The sequence below is a fragment of the Trachinotus anak genome, unplaced genomic scaffold (genome assembly GCF_046630095.1).
Source record: "Trachinotus anak isolate AG129_WGS33_773 ecotype Australia unplaced genomic scaffold, CSIRO_AGI_Tana_v1 ptg000006l, whole genome shotgun sequence".
Taxonomy (NCBI): Eukaryota; Metazoa; Chordata; class Actinopteri; order Carangiformes; family Carangidae; genus Trachinotus; species Trachinotus anak.
In genome coordinates this window covers 1,100,943-1,120,965 of record NW_027273857.1, presented here as the reverse complement: position 1 = coordinate 1,120,965, position 20,023 = coordinate 1,100,943, and the positions used below count along the sequence as shown (strand labels likewise).

Genomic DNA, 20,023 nt, shown 5'->3' with positions numbered 1-20,023 from the left:
GCAGCATTCAAAAACATTAAAATCAACTAAAGGCTAAAACTGTCGTGAATACATGAGTTTAAAATCAAACATGTATTTGTCTGTTAAAAACATGGAGCAGTTTGTTCTGTCAGTTGTTGAGATGTTTGGTGTTTTGATCAGACTCAGAGCGCCATCTAGTGGCCACTGTGACAACTGAGCTCATCAACTACAGCTTTCAGGTTTTTCAGACATAATCGATCTCAACAGATTCCTTACACTAACTTTGTCAGAGAGAAACTTGTAATTTGATCCTATTTTTAAGGAAAGGTGAATTTATTTGACAGAAAATCAGATTTCATTCATTATGAATAAACTTTATTCTGTAGATGTGTTACATTGAAAACAAATCTCTCTGACTAGTACGACTTTATGAGACTGGACTTTAAACCTTTACACCGTCTTTGCCTCGTTCTTTAAAGAACTGATGGAGCAGTGAGATAAAGTGTTACCTTCAGTTGTTCTGTTCAGTCCACTGACTCCGATTATACTGCAGAGGGATGTTTGTACGGCTGCTGAAATATTTGTGATTCATCTCAATAAAGAACATCCACAGGCGACTCCTCTGGAAGCTTCATTAAACCCAAACAAAGCATCAGTGATCGATCCTTTTATTATCAAATGGATATGAGGTTGTCTGCAAGTCACACAACACACAATTTCAGCTGGAAAAGTGCAACAGAGCGAGTCCCTTCTACCCACAGACGTCATAAATAAGTCTTCAGGATAATGATTCGAGTGATTTAAATAGTAGGTCCCTTTGAAACTTGATTATAAATTATAGTTGTGTTTGTAAGGGAGGTGGAGAATTAAGCTTTCATACAGATGGAGTGTCAGGAAGTGTCTTTACATATCAGGAATGTGTGAACAAACTCAAAACACATGGAAAATAATGCAAAGTTAAAGGAGAGAAACAAACACAAAACTGGAAGTGACGACTCTACAGGTCGTTGATTTGGCTTCTGATAAACAGCTTAAATGAGACTGTGTCACATGAGATTCCTGAAGGTTGTTCAACGGCTTCATGGAGACGACAGAGACCACAAAGACAGTTTAAGGCACAAAATCTCACAGTGGAAATTTTAGATCTTGGAGAATTTTGTAAAAAAAAAAAAAAAACAAACAAAACAAAAAAAACATGACTTCTATCAAGATTGTCAAAACATCCACAGAGAAGAGGAGTTTCCCTTTAAAGCTTCCCGAACACGCTACGTCTAAACAGACTCTCAGATGCAGCTTTAAACAAACAGACAGTTTGTTGTTTGTTGCTGGGAAAGAAAAAGAAAGGAAACAAGTCGACGACATGAGATAAGAATGTGGACACATCTGAGTGCGTCTGGTCTGGGGCTGCGTTGCACTGCTGCTACACTCTGGACGATAACCTTCCAGGTCGACTGCCGTCACATGACGCACCTGTATCAGCTCAGCATCAGGGCTGCGGCCTTCACACTGTCAGATGAATCTCTGAACACACACACTGCTGACACTTCACAAACAAGTGAAGGAGGAAAAGAGGTTGTGCAGATTCTTCAAAGTGATAAACACAACTCTTCTTCTGCAGTGGTTTAGTGGCAGTGACTGGAGCAACAGCTCCACCAACTGATGTGGTGATATCAACACGTGTTCCTCTGCATTAGCTTTTACACATTTACTACAGATTTGGACAAACTCAGATCACCTGTGAGGATCCTGCCACACACTGCGCCGCCCACTCATACACGTCCAAGCTTATATCTGCTGAATGAGCAAAGGCTGTTCAGCTTCAGTCTCAGGGACTGTAACCTGCGAGTCTTTCTGCTCTTGTTTCTGCAAAGGAAATTTGAACACGTGTTCTTCCACCTTTATGTCGACAGTTGGTGTTTGCCTGCTTCCTGTTTCAATACGACAACGTTCCTGCGCACAAAACCAGCTCCATAAAGATGTGGGGTTTTCCAGTTTGGTGTGGAGGAACTTCACCGACCTGCACCTCAACCCCGTCCAGCAGCTGTGGGATGAACTGGACTGTGAGCCAACCTGATCACCGACGTCAGCGCTGGACCTCACTGAACGGGATCGAGTCCCTGCAGCAGGTCCAGCGTCTGAAGACTGAAACCAGGAGAGTGGAGGCTGTAACAGCAGCACTTCATCACGATCAGTTCAACTTTCACATGTGTCCACATACCTTTGGCCGCAAGTAGTTTGAGTCAACAGAATGTGTAGATAAAGAGGAAGCAGAATGAGGGAAGTATGAAGGTCACCAGACGACGAACAACATGCAGCAGTGATGAGGGGAGACTCCTCTGGTGACAGTGGCAACATCCATTTTAAATGAGTTTCTACATTTGGAGAAAAAGACTTTTCAGGGTGTAAAATAAATGCCCAGGTGAAGGCGCCGGCGAGGAATCAGACTGTCAGGTGTGTGGCTTCCTGCTGCTGACGTAAAGGTCGGGGATTTTAAAGTAACTGTGCAGCTCTCAGGCAGACTGATGGTGTGAAGCTGCTGCCTGAGAGCTTCAGTCCTTCTGAGTTTTTTTTTGGTTTTTTGTTTTTTTTTGTTTGGCGCCTCGAGGTTAAAGTATGCAGCAGCGCTTTTTCTTCTTCTTGCCGCTCGGTCCGTTTTTGTCTTTGCTCTCAGACATTTTCTTCTTGCGAACCTCCCGCATGAGGTCGAAGAACACCTGAGGGAAGGAACAGAGGACAGAGGCGTTAACAGGAGGAGACACACAACAGCTGAGCTGGAGACATGTTTCAGCAAAAACCTGCAGCTAACCTGAAGCTGTGACTGCTTTCAGGAATGTACAGAGGACAGAGGAAGCAGGAAGGAAACTGAAGGAAAAGGAAGCACATTGAGGACAAAATTCATCTAACAAACCGCTGAGGAAACAGAGGAGATGAGTTTTCAAACTAACACACAGTGGTGTGGACACAGCCTCAGAGATGACGATAGGTTTACGTCTTAAGGAGCTGCAGGAAATGAACTCATCATCATGGCCCTCACAGTAACTGTCCCTGCTGGACTCAGTGTTTAAACTGAGCTGCAGAGGAACGTCGTCGAGCTTCGCCTTCACACTGAGACCAAGTTCAAACTCAGCGTGACGCCAGCGGTCGACAACACGGAGCTCTTCACGAGCACTCGTGTCCCCGTCATGTTTCTGTACCTTGTCCACGTTGGCTCTCGTCTTAGCAGAGGTCTCCACGTACTGAACCCCCCACTCGCTCGCCTTCGCCGTGGCCTCGTCAGCAGAAACCTGCCGCCGCTCCTCCAGGTCCGACTTGTTCCCCACCAGGAGCAGAGGAATCACCTCCTCCTCCTTCACCCGCAGGATCTGCTCCCTGATACACACAGAGTAAAGAACACAGAGTGAGTCGTGGCAGAGGAGGGGCTTCTGCTGCTGGGCTCACATTAAACGGGTTCTTCATCGTCCAGGTGTTGGAGTCTGGACCCTCTCTGGACTGAACAGAACCAGAGCCTGGACTGACCAGTCAACCATGTGGCTGCTGTCAGGGTGCAAGAGGAGCTCTTAAAACCAGTGGGTGTGAGCGGACCTGAACTCAGACGTGGCCGTGAAGGACTCGTGCTCTGTGATGGAGAAGACCAGCAGGAAGCCCTCTCCGCTGCGGAAGTAGTTGTCTCTGATGGCGGCGTAGTCCTCCTGGCCCGCCGTGTCCAGGATGTCGATCTGAACGTCCTCGCCGTCCAGGACCACCTTCTTCCTGTAGCTGTCGGCCTTCGTGGGCTCATAATCCTCCACAAACTACAACCAGAGAAATGATTATGTGACAGGAGGCAGAGGGAGCAGGGCTCATGGGAAATGCGGTCTTAAAGCCTCACCTCGTCGTACATGAACTGCAGGGTGAGGGCGGACTTTCCCACTCCACCGCTGCCCACCATGATCACCTTATGAAGAGCCAGAGAGGTCTGGTTCTTGTTCTTGCCGGAGGCCATGACTCTGGTCTATGTAAGTCCAGCAGCTCACAGCTCCACCTGACTACTGAAGGCCAGCAGGGACCAGCAGGGACCAGCAGGGACCAGCAGGGACCAGCAGACGGAGAAAAATACTGACTACTGATGATTCAAAATATTTTTAATTAGTTTTATGTAAATTTTACAAAGGAATCAAATCTTAAACACTGAATTATAAAAACATGTTTCATACTTGCCAAACTCCTAAACCTCTGTGATGCAGACCTGCAACAACAAAATCAATGATTCAATTACTATTTAACATTAATCCTTATCAATTAAAACAGTAACAAACTCTCTCACCACTGTGGAGCTAGAATGATCTGTGACCTTAAATATTCAGTTATAAAATGACACGGAAGCAATAATAAAGGATTTGTGGCAATAAACAAACAAAGATTTGAATATTCTGCAGCTGCACCTTAGAAACACACACAGATATTTTATGACATGTTGAGTAAACTGCACTGAACCAGTTGGCCGACACCTAGTTCATCACATGAACCCATCAAACAGTATCTGGTTGCAGATTAACACATGAAAGGAGCTAAATGACGAACTGTAACTAATACAGAGCAGTAACGCCCGACAGAACAAAGTGCATGAAGCCGGGTTTCAATAAAAAGCTTTCTGAACTTGTTAAATTCAAACCAAATGACAGATCAAACAAGACGTTTTTGGTTCTTGTTGGTTGCAGCCTGACACGCCTCCTGTGGCGGAATAAAAACACTTTGCTGGAGAGTGTCAGTGTCAAACAGTGAACAGAAAAGATGGAAGAATGGTAGAATTATCATAATCTACATAGCCTTCAGTATTTTCATTGACTGAACTCTGCTTCTATTTAAATCTGTGGTTGAACTATTTCTGCAGAGGTAGGGGCCCAGTGACACTGGGGCCCCTGGGTACGCTCCAGTAGCAGTGTTTGATGAGGGCCCTGTGATAAAGGGCCACTGTAAATACACTGCTGGGAGATCCGTGGAAAAACCCTCTTGTCAGTGACCTTTCCAGCTGCCTGTCAGAGGAAGGACACCGAGGCCGGAGCAGCAGGAGCCTGGGGGCCAGGGGGCCAGGGGGCCAGGGGGCCAGGCTCAGCTGTACAGACACAGGGAGGCGAATGAACCACACGGCTGACTGTGCTCAAAGAGGAACTATAACTCATCCTGTCCTCACCCTGCTCCAGCTTCCTCTCTGCGTGACCCAGCTGACAGCTGTGACACACTCTCGACCAGACACTCCGCAGCCGCCCCGGGGCCCGCCTTCAGCCCCAGCGACGCCTCTGATTGGACGAAGCTGCGAGCAGGCCTCCTCCTATTGGCCGCTTGGGCTGTCGGTCTGAGGCTGATAGCTAGCCAGGCGACAGATAACGCTTTCTTCCCCTCGGACGTTAAAATGTTTCCCGCCGGGACGGACGGGGCCACAGCCGCTTCAGACCCCCCACAAAACCCCCGCCAACTCACCTGGTGACGTGTTCTCCTGTCGAGACCCGCGAAATCCGCCATAAAGCGACGCACACACAACTTTCACAAGTTGTCAGGAGACTCTGCCCCACCTAGTACCCGGACTCAGCCGAAGATCGTCTGTGTCGACGCGGAGGAGTCACTCTGGAGCTGAAAATGGCGCCGCCCGCAGAGCCCCAGCGAGGCGCCTGAGTTAGTGCCTGACAATAAATATACTCACACTAATCAATAACTCTCGAAACGAGCCAACGCGTTTCACAGGGTTTGACTCGAAGTAGAATTACATCAGAGGTTGGGACGTGTAGTGAATCACGGCTCCTCCTTCTTCCCTCTTCTCCTGAGTGCAGCTCATGGACTGCCGGCCCCGGGAAAAGCGCGGAGTGATACCTCTCACCTTCTACTTCCTCTCAGCGAGAGGCCGATAACATGAACAGGATGTGATGTCACGGAATTCCTCCCATTTATCTTTGAATTCATCGATTTATCGACTGTTTGTTTATCATTTAAAAGTCGGCGCTTTGTTTTACTTAGCGTTTCCACTAACACTGTTTTGCGTTATTTACTTTATATCATTATTTTACCCGTTATTTATTTAGAGTTAGAATGATCCTCCTGCTTGGTGTGTTGAGCTATATTTTGTATTTTATTTTTATTTTGCTATTCATTTTGATTATTTTATGTCATGTATATTACCTCTTTTATTTTGTCGTTTGTTTTTCTCTTTTAGACATTCAGTTATATTTTACTTTTTTTATATTTTATTATCTGTGTTATTTTTTATTTCCTACCCAGCTGTTGTGACTCAGGAATCTATAATACAACCCCTGCAGCAAACAGACATTAACTGTTATTTCATGAACTTAAAAAACAGAGTTGTGCAGACGTCTGGGCATTGCACAGACAGAGGGAAGAGGGAGTTCCACTCAGTTTCAGCAGGTTCAGGCTCACAGTGAAAGTGAAAAGAGGCTGGTTTAAACAATAGGACAATGATCCAAAGCAGACCTCAAAATCCAGTTTACAAGACAGGAGCTGACACAGTCCGCTGACCTGAACATCTCTGAAAATCTGTGGGGAGATCTGAAACATGCAGGAAGAGCGGGTGAAACGTACTAAATCAAAAAGAGAAGAACTCTTAGCTGCTAGAAAAGTGTTTGCCAGCAGCAGTTGTTATGATTACAGCTTCAAGAATTATTCGACAGTATGACACTGGAAAGAAGCTGCAGGTCCAGGTAGAAAAGACTCTGCAGTGGAGGACAGGACATAAAAACTGAATCTCCTGTGTACTGTTCTTCTTTTCAGTTCACCCAGATCAGGAGCTGGATCTCCGTCTCCTCTGACACTGGTTCTTTATTTTTATCCTGTCTTCTACTGCTCTGTGGCTTTGACATGATATAGTGATCTACTCACTGCCATGTGCGATGCCCTTTCTTTGAGGGAAATTAAAATTTAAATGTAAAAAAAAAGAGACTGAGATGTGGTTGAAAAACTCACAAAAAGTTTGTGAGGTTGAATTAAAATTATTTTCTGGAAAACAAAACACAACATGAATTTCATGAGGTTGAATGAATATTAAATCTGCAAAAGGAAAGGAAATATGAAGCTGAATCACCTACAAATAATCACCTACATGTTTATTTTCCAGGATACTTCTCTTCAAAACAAAGAATTAGTTTCTCCAAATCTGTCATCTGTTGTTTTTGTCTCCAAGTCCTCTCACTTTAATAGTTCCATCATTTCCCCTGCAGGATTTGACCCACGCTGCCCACACCTGTTTTGTGTCTCCCATTCTAGTTTATCATGCATTTCAGAAGTGGGGACCATTCACATCAAGTTTGTGAACAAGAGAAACATTTGTTCAGTGTCACAGCATGAAGATGGAGACCACACCTCAACTGTCTGTGCTGCTATTTTCAGAGGTTAAAAAGGTCGTTCAAGCTCATCTGCAGCTGTGGCACAAACATGTAAGTCCCTTATTTGGAACAAAGATGGCGCTGTTTCATTACTTTGTCCAGTGCTGACGACGTGACGCCTTTAACGCTGATTGTAATGAGGTGAAATCATCAACATTTAACTTAAACTCTGGATGTCCCTTTAAATGACCTGGGACTAGATTTAAAGTTAAATAAAATGTGTTTTGTCTTGGAGCTGAATTTTATAGACAACTCCTTCAAATAAACTCTGACACGTTTACTATCTCTGGAAACATGAAGAATTCAGATTCAGTGGATTTGCACACAACAGCACGTGTTATTAATCGACAGTGTCAGAATCATTTAAATCAAACTCATGTGATTTCTTGAAGAAAACAGGGTCATGTGAGGGAAAAACAGACCTGACCTGTTTTTTACACCTCATGTTGTTTTGCCTTATGATAATCACCAGCTGACAGGTCAAAGGTCACCTTGGCTGCTGCAGTTGGATGTCTGGTGTTGTGAGGAGCTGATTTGGTTTGGAGTTTTTACTAACAAATGTTGTCAGGATGTCCTGCCATCTCACAGACACTCATTAGTCCAAGCTGTTGCGGACTGTGTTGAATTTGACTGGAGAGGCTCAGGCTGTTTGAATATTCAGACGTTACTACAATCATTTTAAAACTCCTGTGGTACTGAAACATTTTCTGTAGAACAATTCAAAACTGATTAAAGGAGCATGTTTGGATCCTGGCCAGCAGTCATATTAAACATGTTCACACTGAGCTCAGAGAAACTGGTTTCAGATACTACGCTGCATACGAATGCATAACTACTGGAATGTCCTCATGTCCACATGTTGTGCTCAGTTTGCTTGTAACTGCACAGCGCCAGAAACTCACAGTGAGTACATGTTGTATGTGTCTTACATTAAAGTGAAGGTGTGTTCTGTGATAAAATTCCCCTCAGTGCCACTAAAGTTCAAGTTGCATTGCCACAGAGAAAACAGTCAATTCTGAAAATAATATTAATGTAGCTCAATGTGCTGTAGGCAGTGCAGCTCCTCTTTGACAGATATTGTCTCAACTGCAACAGTATTTTATCCTAAAAGTCCATGATGCAGTAACATAGTACACAGTCATACATAGTATTTTGTTTTTACTTGGAATACTTTTAAAATACTTTTCTAAATAGTGTGACTGAAGTCTTGTGGATAAACTGCAGTTTTCCCTGTAAACCTGTAAACAGTATGTGTTTTACTATTTCCTTTCTATTACAAGTCACTACAGGAATATTATCTGGGATTAAAGCCTAATATGAATAAAGCAATATGAATATGAATATGAATGAAGAATCCCCTTTAGGAATAATTCAATGATTTGTCCTCAGGGAGCATCATTAACACCCCCCGTCTCTCCCTCTCCTCATTGGCCGCGCCCACCTGATTTTGCCCCCCCCCCCGTATATAAAAAGTTTTCGGTGTGTGGCGGCTCCCGAGTCTCAGACGCCAGAATGGAAACGCTCCTCGGTGCGCTCACTGGCACACCTCCCTCTCCTCCTCCTCCTCCTTCTCAGCTCCTTCTTCTTAATTGCGCATCGGCACTCCGGCAGCACCACAGTGGGAGTCACGATCAAGCCTGTTTGAAGTGTCTGTAGAGAATAAAAAGTGAGGATGATGATGGTGATGGGCGTTGATGGATTGAACTTTGAAAATGTTCAGGAAGGATTTGGACTCAGCTCCTCTCGGTGTGTGGAATAAGTTACAGGGAGATTTCAGCTGAGCTGATGCTGATTAATGAAACCATGAGTCGCTCTCTGCTTCTTTCAGAGGTGATGCTTTTTGTGTGAAGCTGCTCCAAACCCAGAGCCCCTAAACACCGGAATACAGAAGACTCTGCTTCCCGTTTCTGACAGACTGTTGAGGATGACCAAGGACATCCACAGAACGATGTAATACACAGATTTCCTGCACACACATCTTCGAGTGAATGGTCATAAACTGCACCGACTGGCATCCAAGTGCGTCAGACCTGAGCGGAGCGCCGTTACGCATGGACGCAGCTCAGGACTGAGAGGAGTTTTTACCTGTTCATATTTCATTTGATGATTTTAACTCGGACTAAAGAGGAAAAAAGTGATTCTACTCCTCCTCAAACAGAAAATGAGTAGCTGTCTTTTCCGACTGGCACTCCTCCTGGCTTGCGTCCTCTCCATCCGCTGCTCCGCTGCGTCCGGGACCGAGGCGGAGGCGCACACGGCGTCCCGGGATACCTGCGCGTCCTGCGGCATCGCTCAGCCGGAGGACCCGGAGTCTGGCCAGCTGAACGTGGACTTCCTGGAGGCGGTAAAGAGGCACATCCTGAGCAGGCTACAGATGCGGGAGAGGCCCAACATCACGCACCCGGTCCCGAAGGCGGCCATGGTAACGGCGCTGCGGAAGCTCCACGCCGGGAAGCTGCGGGAGGACGGGAGGGTGGAGATCCCCAACCTGGACGGACACCCGATGAGCAACGAGGTGCTGGAGGAGAGCTCGGAGATCATCAGCTTCGCAGAGAAAGGTGCGTGGTGGAGAGGAGCTGCAGATTTTCAGGCTTCAGTTTGAAGAAAGTTCAACCTGACTTTAATGCAATTTTACATTTTCGCTCATTTTCCTAAAACAAATCATAATAAGCAAAATCAGTGTCAACTTATTCCAACACACGATGGAAACACTTTGACTTCATTGTGACAAATTTGAAATTCTTGAGTTGGCAGATTTTAGCTGGTGTTGTGCTGAGAATAAAAGGTGACAAAGCACCAGAGGAGCTGACAGGATCTCCATCAGTGAGTTTTTTAAAGATAAGAACCACAGGTGAGGCAGAGAGGCTCCACACAGGTGCTGCTTTTCATCAAAATCAGACCATTTCACCCTGAAGAGAAACACATCCTGATCATCCACTGTCTCTGAAACACAGCATCCAGATGGAAGTGAGTTGGTTGGCAGTTATTTAGAGTGTGATGCAGCTTTGTGACACTTTAATTGTCTTCATCAAACTCCCTGTGAGATATTTGATGCTGGTGAATCAGGCGCACACTGTGAACATCAGCCAGCTCTGCTGCTCTGTGTGTGTGTGTGTGTGTGTGTGTGTGTGTGTGTGTGTTTTGGTGTATGTGTGTCTTTATATACTGACTGAATGAGAAACAGCCCAGAGAACATGCTGATGTTGAACAGATGTTGATGCAAGGGCCTGAAAACCCGCCAGAATAAAAGCAGAGACCATCTGTAGCTGCTACCTGCATTGACTGTGAAACTGGAAGCGTCTCTTCTTTCTGGTGTCAGTTTCTAAAGATGTTTTCATATGATTTTTTCAACACCAACATTTGGATGTTGTCTGTTTGCGTGCTGTCTATTAAATGCATCATCCATGTTCATCATACGTTGTTGTTCCCAGTGTAGACACCTCTGTTTGCCCCGTAAACAGGCAACGGTCTCCAGTAACAAATACTGATTTGGTCTAAACTGAAGGCTTGTTGGTTTCATCTTCTGAGGCTGTTGATACATCAGAAGTTGAAACGATGAAATTATCTGTTCTGGGTGGGTTAAAAAATTGTACAGTTTTGAATGTAGTTTGGTGAATGAAACAAACATTAGATTTTAGGGTTTCATCCTATCATGCATGAACCTCTCTGCTGCATTCATGCACTCTAGAGAAAGTTGGACATATTGGACTTCTGGCTTCTCCCCCAGTGTTGTGTTCACTTTCCTAGAAAACCCAGCCTCACACAAACATAAACTTGGGCAGCTTTGCTCGGTGTCGGAGGAGGTTTGCTCCCTGCTGAGAGCCTTTTAGTTTCCGATGTTTCTCTCTGTGGCCACTGTGTTGCAGACCTTCCACCTCGGCGCCGTCCTGTTTGCCAGTTGGCTGCGTCGCTGGCGCTGAGCGGCTGCCAGCAGGGACATGGCGCAGCGTCAAGGCCCAGAGGAACAATTTACTCAGGGCGGCTGAAAGGAGCAGGGCTGAAAATGATCAACGACGCCACCTGCTTCGCCCACGTGTGTCCGTCCGCTCGCCTGTGAACGCGACGGCACTCTGCAGAAACATCTGCTTTCCACATCAACAAATGTCTGCTGTGCGTCGGCACTCAGGACTGTTCCTCTCAACCTGTGTGTTCAATATGTCATGTGTCTCAGTCTCATTTATCCCTGTTAGCGTTGTGGTATTTGAGCTTTTGTGCGTCTGCCATGTCTTTTGTGTGTTACTGATGTCTTCTCAACAGTGTGTGTTTCCATGAGTGTCTGTGTTGGCATATACATGTGTCTATATCCAGGGGTTTGTGTGTTCCTGTGTGTGCGACATGACGGGCTTGTGTTGAATCAGTCCCCTCAGTATAAGGTCAGAGCTTTTGTGTCGACCGTTGTGCAGCCTGAATGCAGATTGACGAGCTGAACCCTGCAGCCTGGCACCCCATTAGAATTCACTGTGTGTTTATGTGTTTATGTGAGTGTGTGTGTGTGTGTGTGTGTGTGTGTCTGTGTGAGAGAGAGAGAGAGAGAGAGAGATGTAACTACAGGCCCTATATGAAAAAAACACTGGTGCTTGAGTACATGGTGTTGGTTTGTTAGATTACTGCAAATGTTATATGTGTCACAGTTTGGAATAAAAAGGCAGATTTTTCATGAACACAAGATTTGGGAGAATCAGTGACAGTCATGAGTTAGGTTTGTGTTGATGTCTGTCGTGTGTTTGTGAGCTGACTGCTGTTCCATAGAGGGAAACTTTCAGACTGTTGAGTATTTTGTGGTCAAGTCTGACACATTTAGCTCCAAACAAAATTTAAAAACCTGACAAAGGCCTATTAGCTAGTAGATGTTGTGGAGCTTTTGATCATATCATATGGTCTTCATCAGCAGATGGAGTTTGAAGGACCTCTCACCTGTGTGGGCTGAGGATCAGATTTGTTCAGGAAGATAATGTGATATGAACCAAAGCTCCACAACAGCTTCTACATGGGCCCTGAGTTGAGTTTTTTTGTTAAGTGACTGAGATGTGTAAAAATGTTTAAATGGCATTTTGTTCATGGTTTAGAGTCAAGTCATTTTATTTCTGCAGCATCAGGGCTTTACAATCAATCTTTACAACATCTAACTCCAGTGATAAAATCTAAACATGAAAGATAAAGTTTAGAGATTGAATATTAAACCTTGTATAAAAATGTCAGAGCTCTGTTGCTGGAACTAAATTAAATGTGGGAGAAATTGAGCTGTGGACGACATAACAAGTGATGCCCCATATAAAGGTAAAGAGGCTGTGACCAGGTTGAACAGTGGGTCCAGGTGGGTGGGGCTTGGGGCGTGGCTGAGGGCGGTGACTGCTTTGTTGTGACATCACAAAGTTCCAGAAGTCCTGACGGCTGGTTTTAAGGCTCAGTGTCTGAATACAGGCTGTGTGCATTTCTCTGTGGACTGAGGCTTTGATACTTTCACAGTATTAATATAGAACCTAGACCTGCTCTATAATCACAAACACATGGACATCTACCTTTAGACTGGATGGAGCTTTAAAATTCTATGAGAGCTACTGAATCTTTTAATTACTTATTTTGCCAAGTCCCAAATACTGGAACCAGCCTGAAAATAAACAGCCTGTGTATGTTTTTAACTGTAGAGTGTAAACTCCCTCCAGAGTTCTGAAATCCTCAAACTTGAAAAATACAAAAAGGGCACGACCTCAGTGTCCTGGTTTAACGGAGCTTCGTCATATAAGCTTCTCTAGTTTTGTCACATGGTGTTGAAATGCACAAAATGAAATCTTTCACTAATTCTGTTCCATTTGAACACCAAGGATATCGTGTTCTTAACTTCCCCCAACAGTGTTTCAGCAGCACTGGCCCAAAACCAGAAGACAGTCAGCATTTTTGTAGCCACAGATTTCCAGTGAAGATTCATTCAGAAAATGTCTGGTGTTATTGAGGTTGAAAGACTTCAAAATGATATTAAGGTGTCTGGTTTTGAAGCTTATTTTAGCCTAAATGTAGTCTTTTATTAGTATGTTAGAAACAGTGGAAGTAACTTGCTTGTTACACAGTTGTGTCATTGCTGCAACACACTGGGCTTTATTTGTCTGTCTGTTATTCCTCTGGCCTTCGCCAGAGAGAAATCAAGACCTAAATATTTGCCTTGTGTAATGTCAAGACTTTTAGAACAGCTGCTGTCTGTCTTTTTCAATGCACCGTGATCACTTTATTTTAGTGGACACTTTTTGACCACTTAATATCAATTATGGCTTTGCACTGACGTCCTCGTTCGTCTCTATGCTCCGTGTCTCCACCTCATTTTGTCTTTGAGTTTATCTTGTCCTGGAGTTCATGTGAGGAATCCACCATCTCCTCATTACCATGTCAGACAATGCAGCTGGTCGTCTGTGACAAATGAATTCCCTCTCAAACCGTCACTTAACTATCCTCCTCGATCTCATTGTGAGGCGGCCACTCCCCAACAGCCGCCGACGCATTCAGGGGACTTAAACAGACTCCTCCTGCAACAGAGCATTTGTTTATATCTACATTACAGGCATTTCTAGCTGTCGCTTTGATCCCTACAGTCTAGAGTAAGTGAGCAAGTCAAGGTTTTAGCTGTTTGATGGAATAGGTGGTGACAAATGCGTACCACCCATGAAATCTGCACCTGCAGCTCAACTTAAGATTTGTTTGCATTTCGTAGGCACTTAACTGTGTGGGTCTTGATTTTTATGCTGCCTGGATGACAGCAGTGCTCTAATCTGCAGGAGCCATTGTGCAGCAGTGTGTGATCTAACATTCACGCTGCTGAGTAATGACTCAAAGATTACTGCGTCTTGTGATGGATGAGGTAATGCATGTGCATGCTCACTAAAAAGTGCCTTTGATGATTGGTAACAAAGTTGGGTCTTGTCCTGGTAAAAACCCTCCGATGCACAGTGCACACGGTGCCTTCTGTTTTGCATCTGTTCAGCCATGAAATCTCAAGTTCATCCACCGGACTCTGTGTCCTCTTACGCTAAGCGTCAATCTCAATTTCTCCCGGTCAGCTTCGCTCGGAGTTCAGGAGGTTCAGACCTGATGAATGGCTCTAATCTTCTTCACCTGACAGCTGTCAATCAGCGTCTCCATGTGTTCTCCATGCCGCTGTCTCTGTTGCTTCAGTGCTTCACAAAAGACGTGTGGTGAGATGTGTGGTCCTCCAAAGGAACAGAGGTTTCAGGTTTGATCCCAGTAACAGCCACTGAAAGCTGCCTAAGCATCAAGATAAAGTGCCTCTCATGTAAAACACAGTAGATTAAGGAAACTGTTGCTTCAGCTCCTCAGAGTGCACAGTCCTCTTTCATCACACCATCAATTACCCAGGAGTACTCTCAGGATATTTACATGTCTCTGCTCAAGATCAAAACTTTATCCATCCTTAATGGGAGCACTGGCCTGCAGAGAGGCACACAATGAAACCCACAAGGGCAATAAGTGAAAAGATAAATTGCTAATACATATTGAGCAGCCAAGATAAGAACAATCTTGTCTTTTTGCTTTAGTTCTTTTAGAATTCAATTGTGATGGAAAAGTTTCAAGGGAAACAGAAGGGGAGGGGGAGGGTAATCTGTATAAACCCAACTCTGACTCTGTTGAATGAATTTCAGATTCAGAATTTTGTTGCTAAGGGTTTGAACCTTTCAGTTGTCCTGCTTCCAAACCTGTTAGTCGTTACACATGAGCTGATGGCGACCAAATAAAAAGCCTCTGACCGTTTGCAGTCAGTTGCAGAAGCAGCCGTGGCTTCTGAGAACCAGCTAATGTCATGTAAATGGTTTTTCTTGCGTCTTCATTCTTCCAGTTTGTTGCCGCATCTCCTGTGCTGCCTGGGCCCTGCAACATGCTCTCAGGCCTCATTGTGAAGACAGTTAGGCTCCATAAGATCTCATTTTCAGGCAGCATTCAACGCAAAGCCTTTGAACCTTTGTGCGACGCTCTCTTAACCCCCCTCCCTTCTCATATCTGGGCCGACTTGGAGGCCAAGTGGCACTGCGCCCAACGCTTTCCTGTCACAGTCCACAGGATCTGTGCCACCCTTAGCTGAGGGGCAGACGGGGGCTGTGGTCTCACTTTAAGCTGTTCCCAAAGTTCACCCCCTCTTCCAGTGCTCAGTCCCTTTTGCAATTGTTTGGTCTTTAAAATGTTGTTAAAAAATTGTAGTCTTTGGTAGTTCTTCAAAGTCTCAAAAACCAGTAAGATACATGTGGCATAGACAGATATTTCTTTCAAGTTTTTGAATTGTTATTTTATTATTAATCAGTCCCTCTGGTGTGTTTTTGTTCCTCAGATGACATGGTGACATCCAAGTCCAGCCTGTTCTTCCTGATCTCCAGTGAGGGGAACCAGAACCTGCATGTGACGCAGGCCACCCTCTGGCTTTACTTCAAGCTGCTGCCGTCTCCTGTGGAGGTGCGTCCAAGGCGAAAGGTGACGGTGAAGGTGTATTACCAGGAGCCGGGACTTGGCAGCAAGTGGAACCTAGTGGAGAAGCGGGTGGAGCTGAAGCGCAGTGGCTGGCACACCTTCATTCTGACTGATGCCATCCGGCTGGTGTTCGAGAAGGGTGACCGGCGGCAGAACCTGGACGTGCGCTGCGAAGGCTGTGAGGTTGATGGCGTCGTGCCCATTCTGCTCAACCACAATGACGAATCTCACCGGCCCTTTCTGGTGGTGCAGGCACGGCAAGCCGACAACAAACACCGGATCCGCAAGAGGGGGCTGGAGTGCGACGGCAGCAGCAACTTGTGCTGCCGCCAGCAGTTCTACATAGACTTTCGGCTCATCGGCTGGAACGACTGGATCATTGCGCCATCAGGCTACTTTGGGAACTACTGCGAGGGAAACTGTCCAGCCTACATGGCAGGTGTCCCCGGTTCAGCCTCATCCTTTCACACAGCCGTGGTGAACCAGTACCGCATGCGGGGGATGAGTCCGGGCTCCATGAACTCCTGCTGCATTCCCACCAAGCTGAGCACCATGTCCATGCTGTACTTTGACGATGAGTACAACATTGTCAAGCGGGACGTTCCCAACATGATCGTGGAGGAGTGTGGCTGTGCTTGAGTATCTTTTATTCATGTTTATTTAAGGTGGAACTGAAGAACTTAACTGTAAACAGATTCACAATATTACAACAAAAATGAATATAGAAACAGAATATTTATGGACGATGAAAAAAAAGAACATGTGCACACACAACCTCATCCACACATATCTACACACCCTCATGTATGCCTGCACAAAAACTTGTATATATATTTATGTTTGTTGATATATTTTGTTATATTCTCTGGTGGAAGACTGTTTCTGTCTAGAAACGATTCAGTTTCCTTCAAAGGGACGTGAAGAGTTTGTTTCCAAATCTTTAAATATCCACTTTGGAAAACAATCAATATCTGAAGTTCTTCATTAAATGTCTCTAAGTTAGTGAGGATCTGGTTTGCTAAAGTGTTCTCAAGACTTACATTACCTACTAGCCTTTACAATGCAGCATCATTGATGTAATTTCCTGCGATCAGTCACATTGTTAGAGTAGGTGCTACTTGTTTTGGCTCTTCATGTATAGAAAATAAACCCAACCTTGAAAAAATGTCTCCAGAGGAGGTGTAGGGAGCCTTATATGAGTCACAAAGAAGGTTTGGGCAACTCCACTATGCCTCTTTCAAGAACAGTGTGTGCAACAAACACTTGGGACAAGCACTGACAATGTCTTCACACCAGTCAAGCTTCACCAACGTACAGCACTTCTAGACAGGAGTCACATTTACACTCTTACACTTTGTCCTGGCTTCAAGCAGATATGAACATCTGGATGCATTCCAGAAATGGATGGAAACAGAAAAACATAACGGACACGGATCCAGTTACACTGACGCCATCACCAAACCATGAATTAATCAGACTCGCCAATGTGAGGTGTCAGACCTGAAATTTGAAGAAACAGCGACTGTCTCTGGCTGTCATTCTCATCCTTTCACATCTCTGGATTATTCTCTTTCCATTATCTTCATTGTTGAGGGAACACTGTAGCATGATTCTGGTCTGGAGGTTTCTGTGTTTTAACTTTTACCATCTGGGGTAACCTTCACCCTAATCCTGACCTCTGATGGGATCTCTACAGAGCTTGCTAAAGGTTGTGGGGAGGAATGGAAGTTTAGATTTACATTTCTGCCAAATTGATTTCATAAATTACTAATTTGTGGACTCTTATTTCCTTTCTTAAATTTAGGAATTTGCAGCCTCAAATTATTTGATTCCTTCCCTTGAAACCATGATCCCCTCAAATGACAAAATTTGGCACCAATTAAACCATCACCACAAACTTTAGGTATCATGTTGCTTTTCTTTGATGATGCCACCTTCCTCTCACAGTGTGGGCTGAACAAACACTCTTTTAGAGTGTGTGACCAGCAAATGAAGATGGTGGAATGAATATCAGGAATGACCTCACGATTATCTGACTGTGTTAACGTTTGAATATTGCAAACGAAACCTTCCTTCAGCTTCTCCTTGAAGACGAGGGTCTGATTCCTTCCAGTCGCTCAAATCAAAAAGTATTTAACACATCTCTCATTTCAGTCAGTGAAAGTGAAAAGTTGCCATATTGCTCATTTTAGTGATGGTGCAGCTTCGCACTTCCCGACACACACTTTGATAGCACTTGCAGATTGAAATGCCTTTAAAGAGCCCAATGTGGCGCACCATTGCCCACAATCCTTCAAAAAAGAAATAAGTGCCGCATGAGCTATGCAATGTATAGAATTTACCCATTTACCACACAAGCTGAACTTAAGCTCTAGTGACAAACTATCACCAATACTTGAAATGTAAGTGTGGCAAGCAGGGAAAGGTTGGGTTTCAGCTGGGAGGCAGGAGGAGACGAGAGTTTCCCGACAAAATGCTGATGGGATGGTGGCATCTTGTGCCGGAACAGATGATCTTGTTCCTCTCAAAAACAAATAAAAGATTGTCATTTAACAGCCTTTTCAACCCTTTACAGGCTGTGTGCATTTCTCTGTGGACTGAGGCTTTGATACTCTCACAGTATTAATATAGAACCTAGACCTGCTTTATAATCACAAACACATGGACATCCACCTTTAGACTGTATGGAGCTTTAACCAGGAAGAAAACATTATTCAACTGACATTTCATCTTCTTCAAAATATTTGCTGTTTTGTATTGTGTCCACTTTTAGGACAGATTTGGAATAAATATTGTCTCTACTTTACAAATAGTTTCTCATGCAACTTAACTATTGTTGTATAACTCCATTATTGTAAAGCACTTCCCCGAGGGGCCATGAGATAAATTTAAGGGGCCTCGAGATGATTAATATGATCAGAAAGAGGGAAAAACATTTTTGTGCTGGCTAGATGGAAGGATTTTAACATCATTTTTGAAGCCTATCAGGTTTTTCTAAGATATACTTCAATTTCTTCTGTCTAAGTTTTACTTCCATCATGTCATCATTAAATGAAACGTCTGAAATATAAAAAGAGGCTAACTGGGGCTAAGTTTGACCCAAATGTGATGCATGAATAGTGATTTTGGAATCTAAATGAATGTGTCCCAGTTGGGTTCCCATCATGGCCTGTTTGGCACCGTAACACACTTTGAGACACAGTTTCGGGCCTCAGTCACTTTGACATCACTTTGAGATTTTCAGGTTAAACATTTCATCGACCTGTTATTTCACTAGTCTATTATAATGTGCTCCACCAGGTGTACGTATAAGAGAAATACCTGCCGTCCAGATACTGCTTATTATCTCACCTGTTCCTGCCTCCAGGCCAACAGGTGACCTCCACCTTGCTTGCCACTGTAATCTTTCGCTTATTCTTCAAAGCGAACGGTTGTTAGAATATTTGCACTGAGGACTTGCATGACTAGTAATAAGAAAAATTAAATAAATAGAAACTGCCATTGAATAAAAAAAGTTATTTTTATAGAAGCAAAATTGAGCTCTGTTCAAATGTATTATACCTAATCATGGAACCAAAGAGGCCAAGAGGTTTAGCTATTGAAAGATGGCAACGCCATCGTGTTTTGTTGTTGTAAATGACTTTGTGACAGTTAAAAGAGGCCTAAACACTGTATCAGGGTATAATATCAGTCCATAATCAGCTTAATCTCTTTTCTATTTTGTACCTAGACATGGAATATTTCATATTTTTTCATCAAATTACTTCAATATTCCTAGCGTTCTTTCTTCTTTTTGTTAGCGCTTGTTCCAGAATCATTTAGAGTAAAGCACACGCCATCAGATCCCTGTACAGTCAATGTAACATATGAATATGCTTTTGAAATATTTTGTTCTTTGTTATTGTTGAAAAATAAATTTCTTATTACCAAATACTGGGTTTGTTTGTTGCTGTGTCATTGGGCTGGTGAGCCGTTCCTGGACAGAACATTTTCAGTTTGGATCGATGGGTCGACAGCGCTCGGGTTAGTGGTTCTAATCCAAAACAGGTCCATGGCAGAAGAAGCAAGGCACTTCTGCTGTAGTCACATCAAAAGAAACAAGAATCTTATGACACCGTGTTTCTACAACAAAGTATAGGTGTACCTCATTACAACCATCACTTTAAAGATGGTGACCGTAAAGCCAGCTGTTGTTGTTCCTTTTTTATCGCAGCATATTTAACACTTGACAT

At 44.2% G+C, this 20,023-nt stretch overlaps 2 protein-coding genes across 11 annotated transcripts in view; one reads left to right on the top strand and one right to left on the bottom strand.

Moving 5' to 3' along the window:
- Positions 1–613: 613 nt before the first annotated feature.
- Positions 614–20,023, bottom strand: part of LOC139622405 (ras-related protein ralB-B-like) — a 159,415-nt gene continuing 140,005 nt past the window's right edge. For 4 of the 10 annotated variants that reach the window (XM_071479717.1, XM_071479718.1, XM_071479719.1 and 1 more), the window contains 5 exons: positions 4,155–4,186; positions 3,830–4,063; positions 3,544–3,752; positions 3,156–3,330; positions 614–2,675 (listed from right to left, as the gene is read on the bottom strand). In XM_071479717.1, coding sequence (XP_071335818.1) covers positions 2,568–2,675; positions 3,156–3,330; positions 3,544–3,752; positions 3,830–3,943 — 606 coding nt within the window. In that variant the 5' untranslated portion in view covers positions 3,944–4,063; positions 4,155–4,186 and the 3' untranslated portion in view covers positions 614–2,567. Of the gene's footprint in view, positions 2,676–3,155; positions 3,331–3,543; positions 3,753–3,829; positions 4,064–4,154; positions 4,187–5,418; positions 5,716–20,023 lie in introns of those variants that run through there. The other 6 variants (XM_071479726.1, XM_071479716.1, XM_071479725.1 and 3 more) reach the window with 6 other exon arrangements.
- On the top strand, positions 8,812–19,722 carry LOC139622402 (inhibin beta B chain-like). Its single transcript, XM_071479710.1, has 2 exons — positions 8,812–9,886; positions 15,655–19,722. The coding sequence occupies exons 1-2, from the start codon at positions 9,490–9,492 to the stop codon at positions 16,428–16,430; spliced, it is 1,173 nt and encodes a 390-aa protein (XP_071335811.1). The 5' UTR covers positions 8,812–9,489; the 3' UTR covers positions 16,431–19,722.

Excerpts from the sequence above, each read along its gene's own strand:
- LOC139622402 (XM_071479710.1), top strand. The coding sequence starts at position 9,490 with ATGAGTAGCTGTCTTTTCCGACTGGCACTCCTCCTGGCTTGCGTCCTC. Across the intron at positions 9,887-15,654 it reads CATCAGCTTCGCAGAGAAAG|ATGACATGGTGACATCCAAG; the intron begins GTGCGTGGTGGA and ends TTTGTTCCTCAG.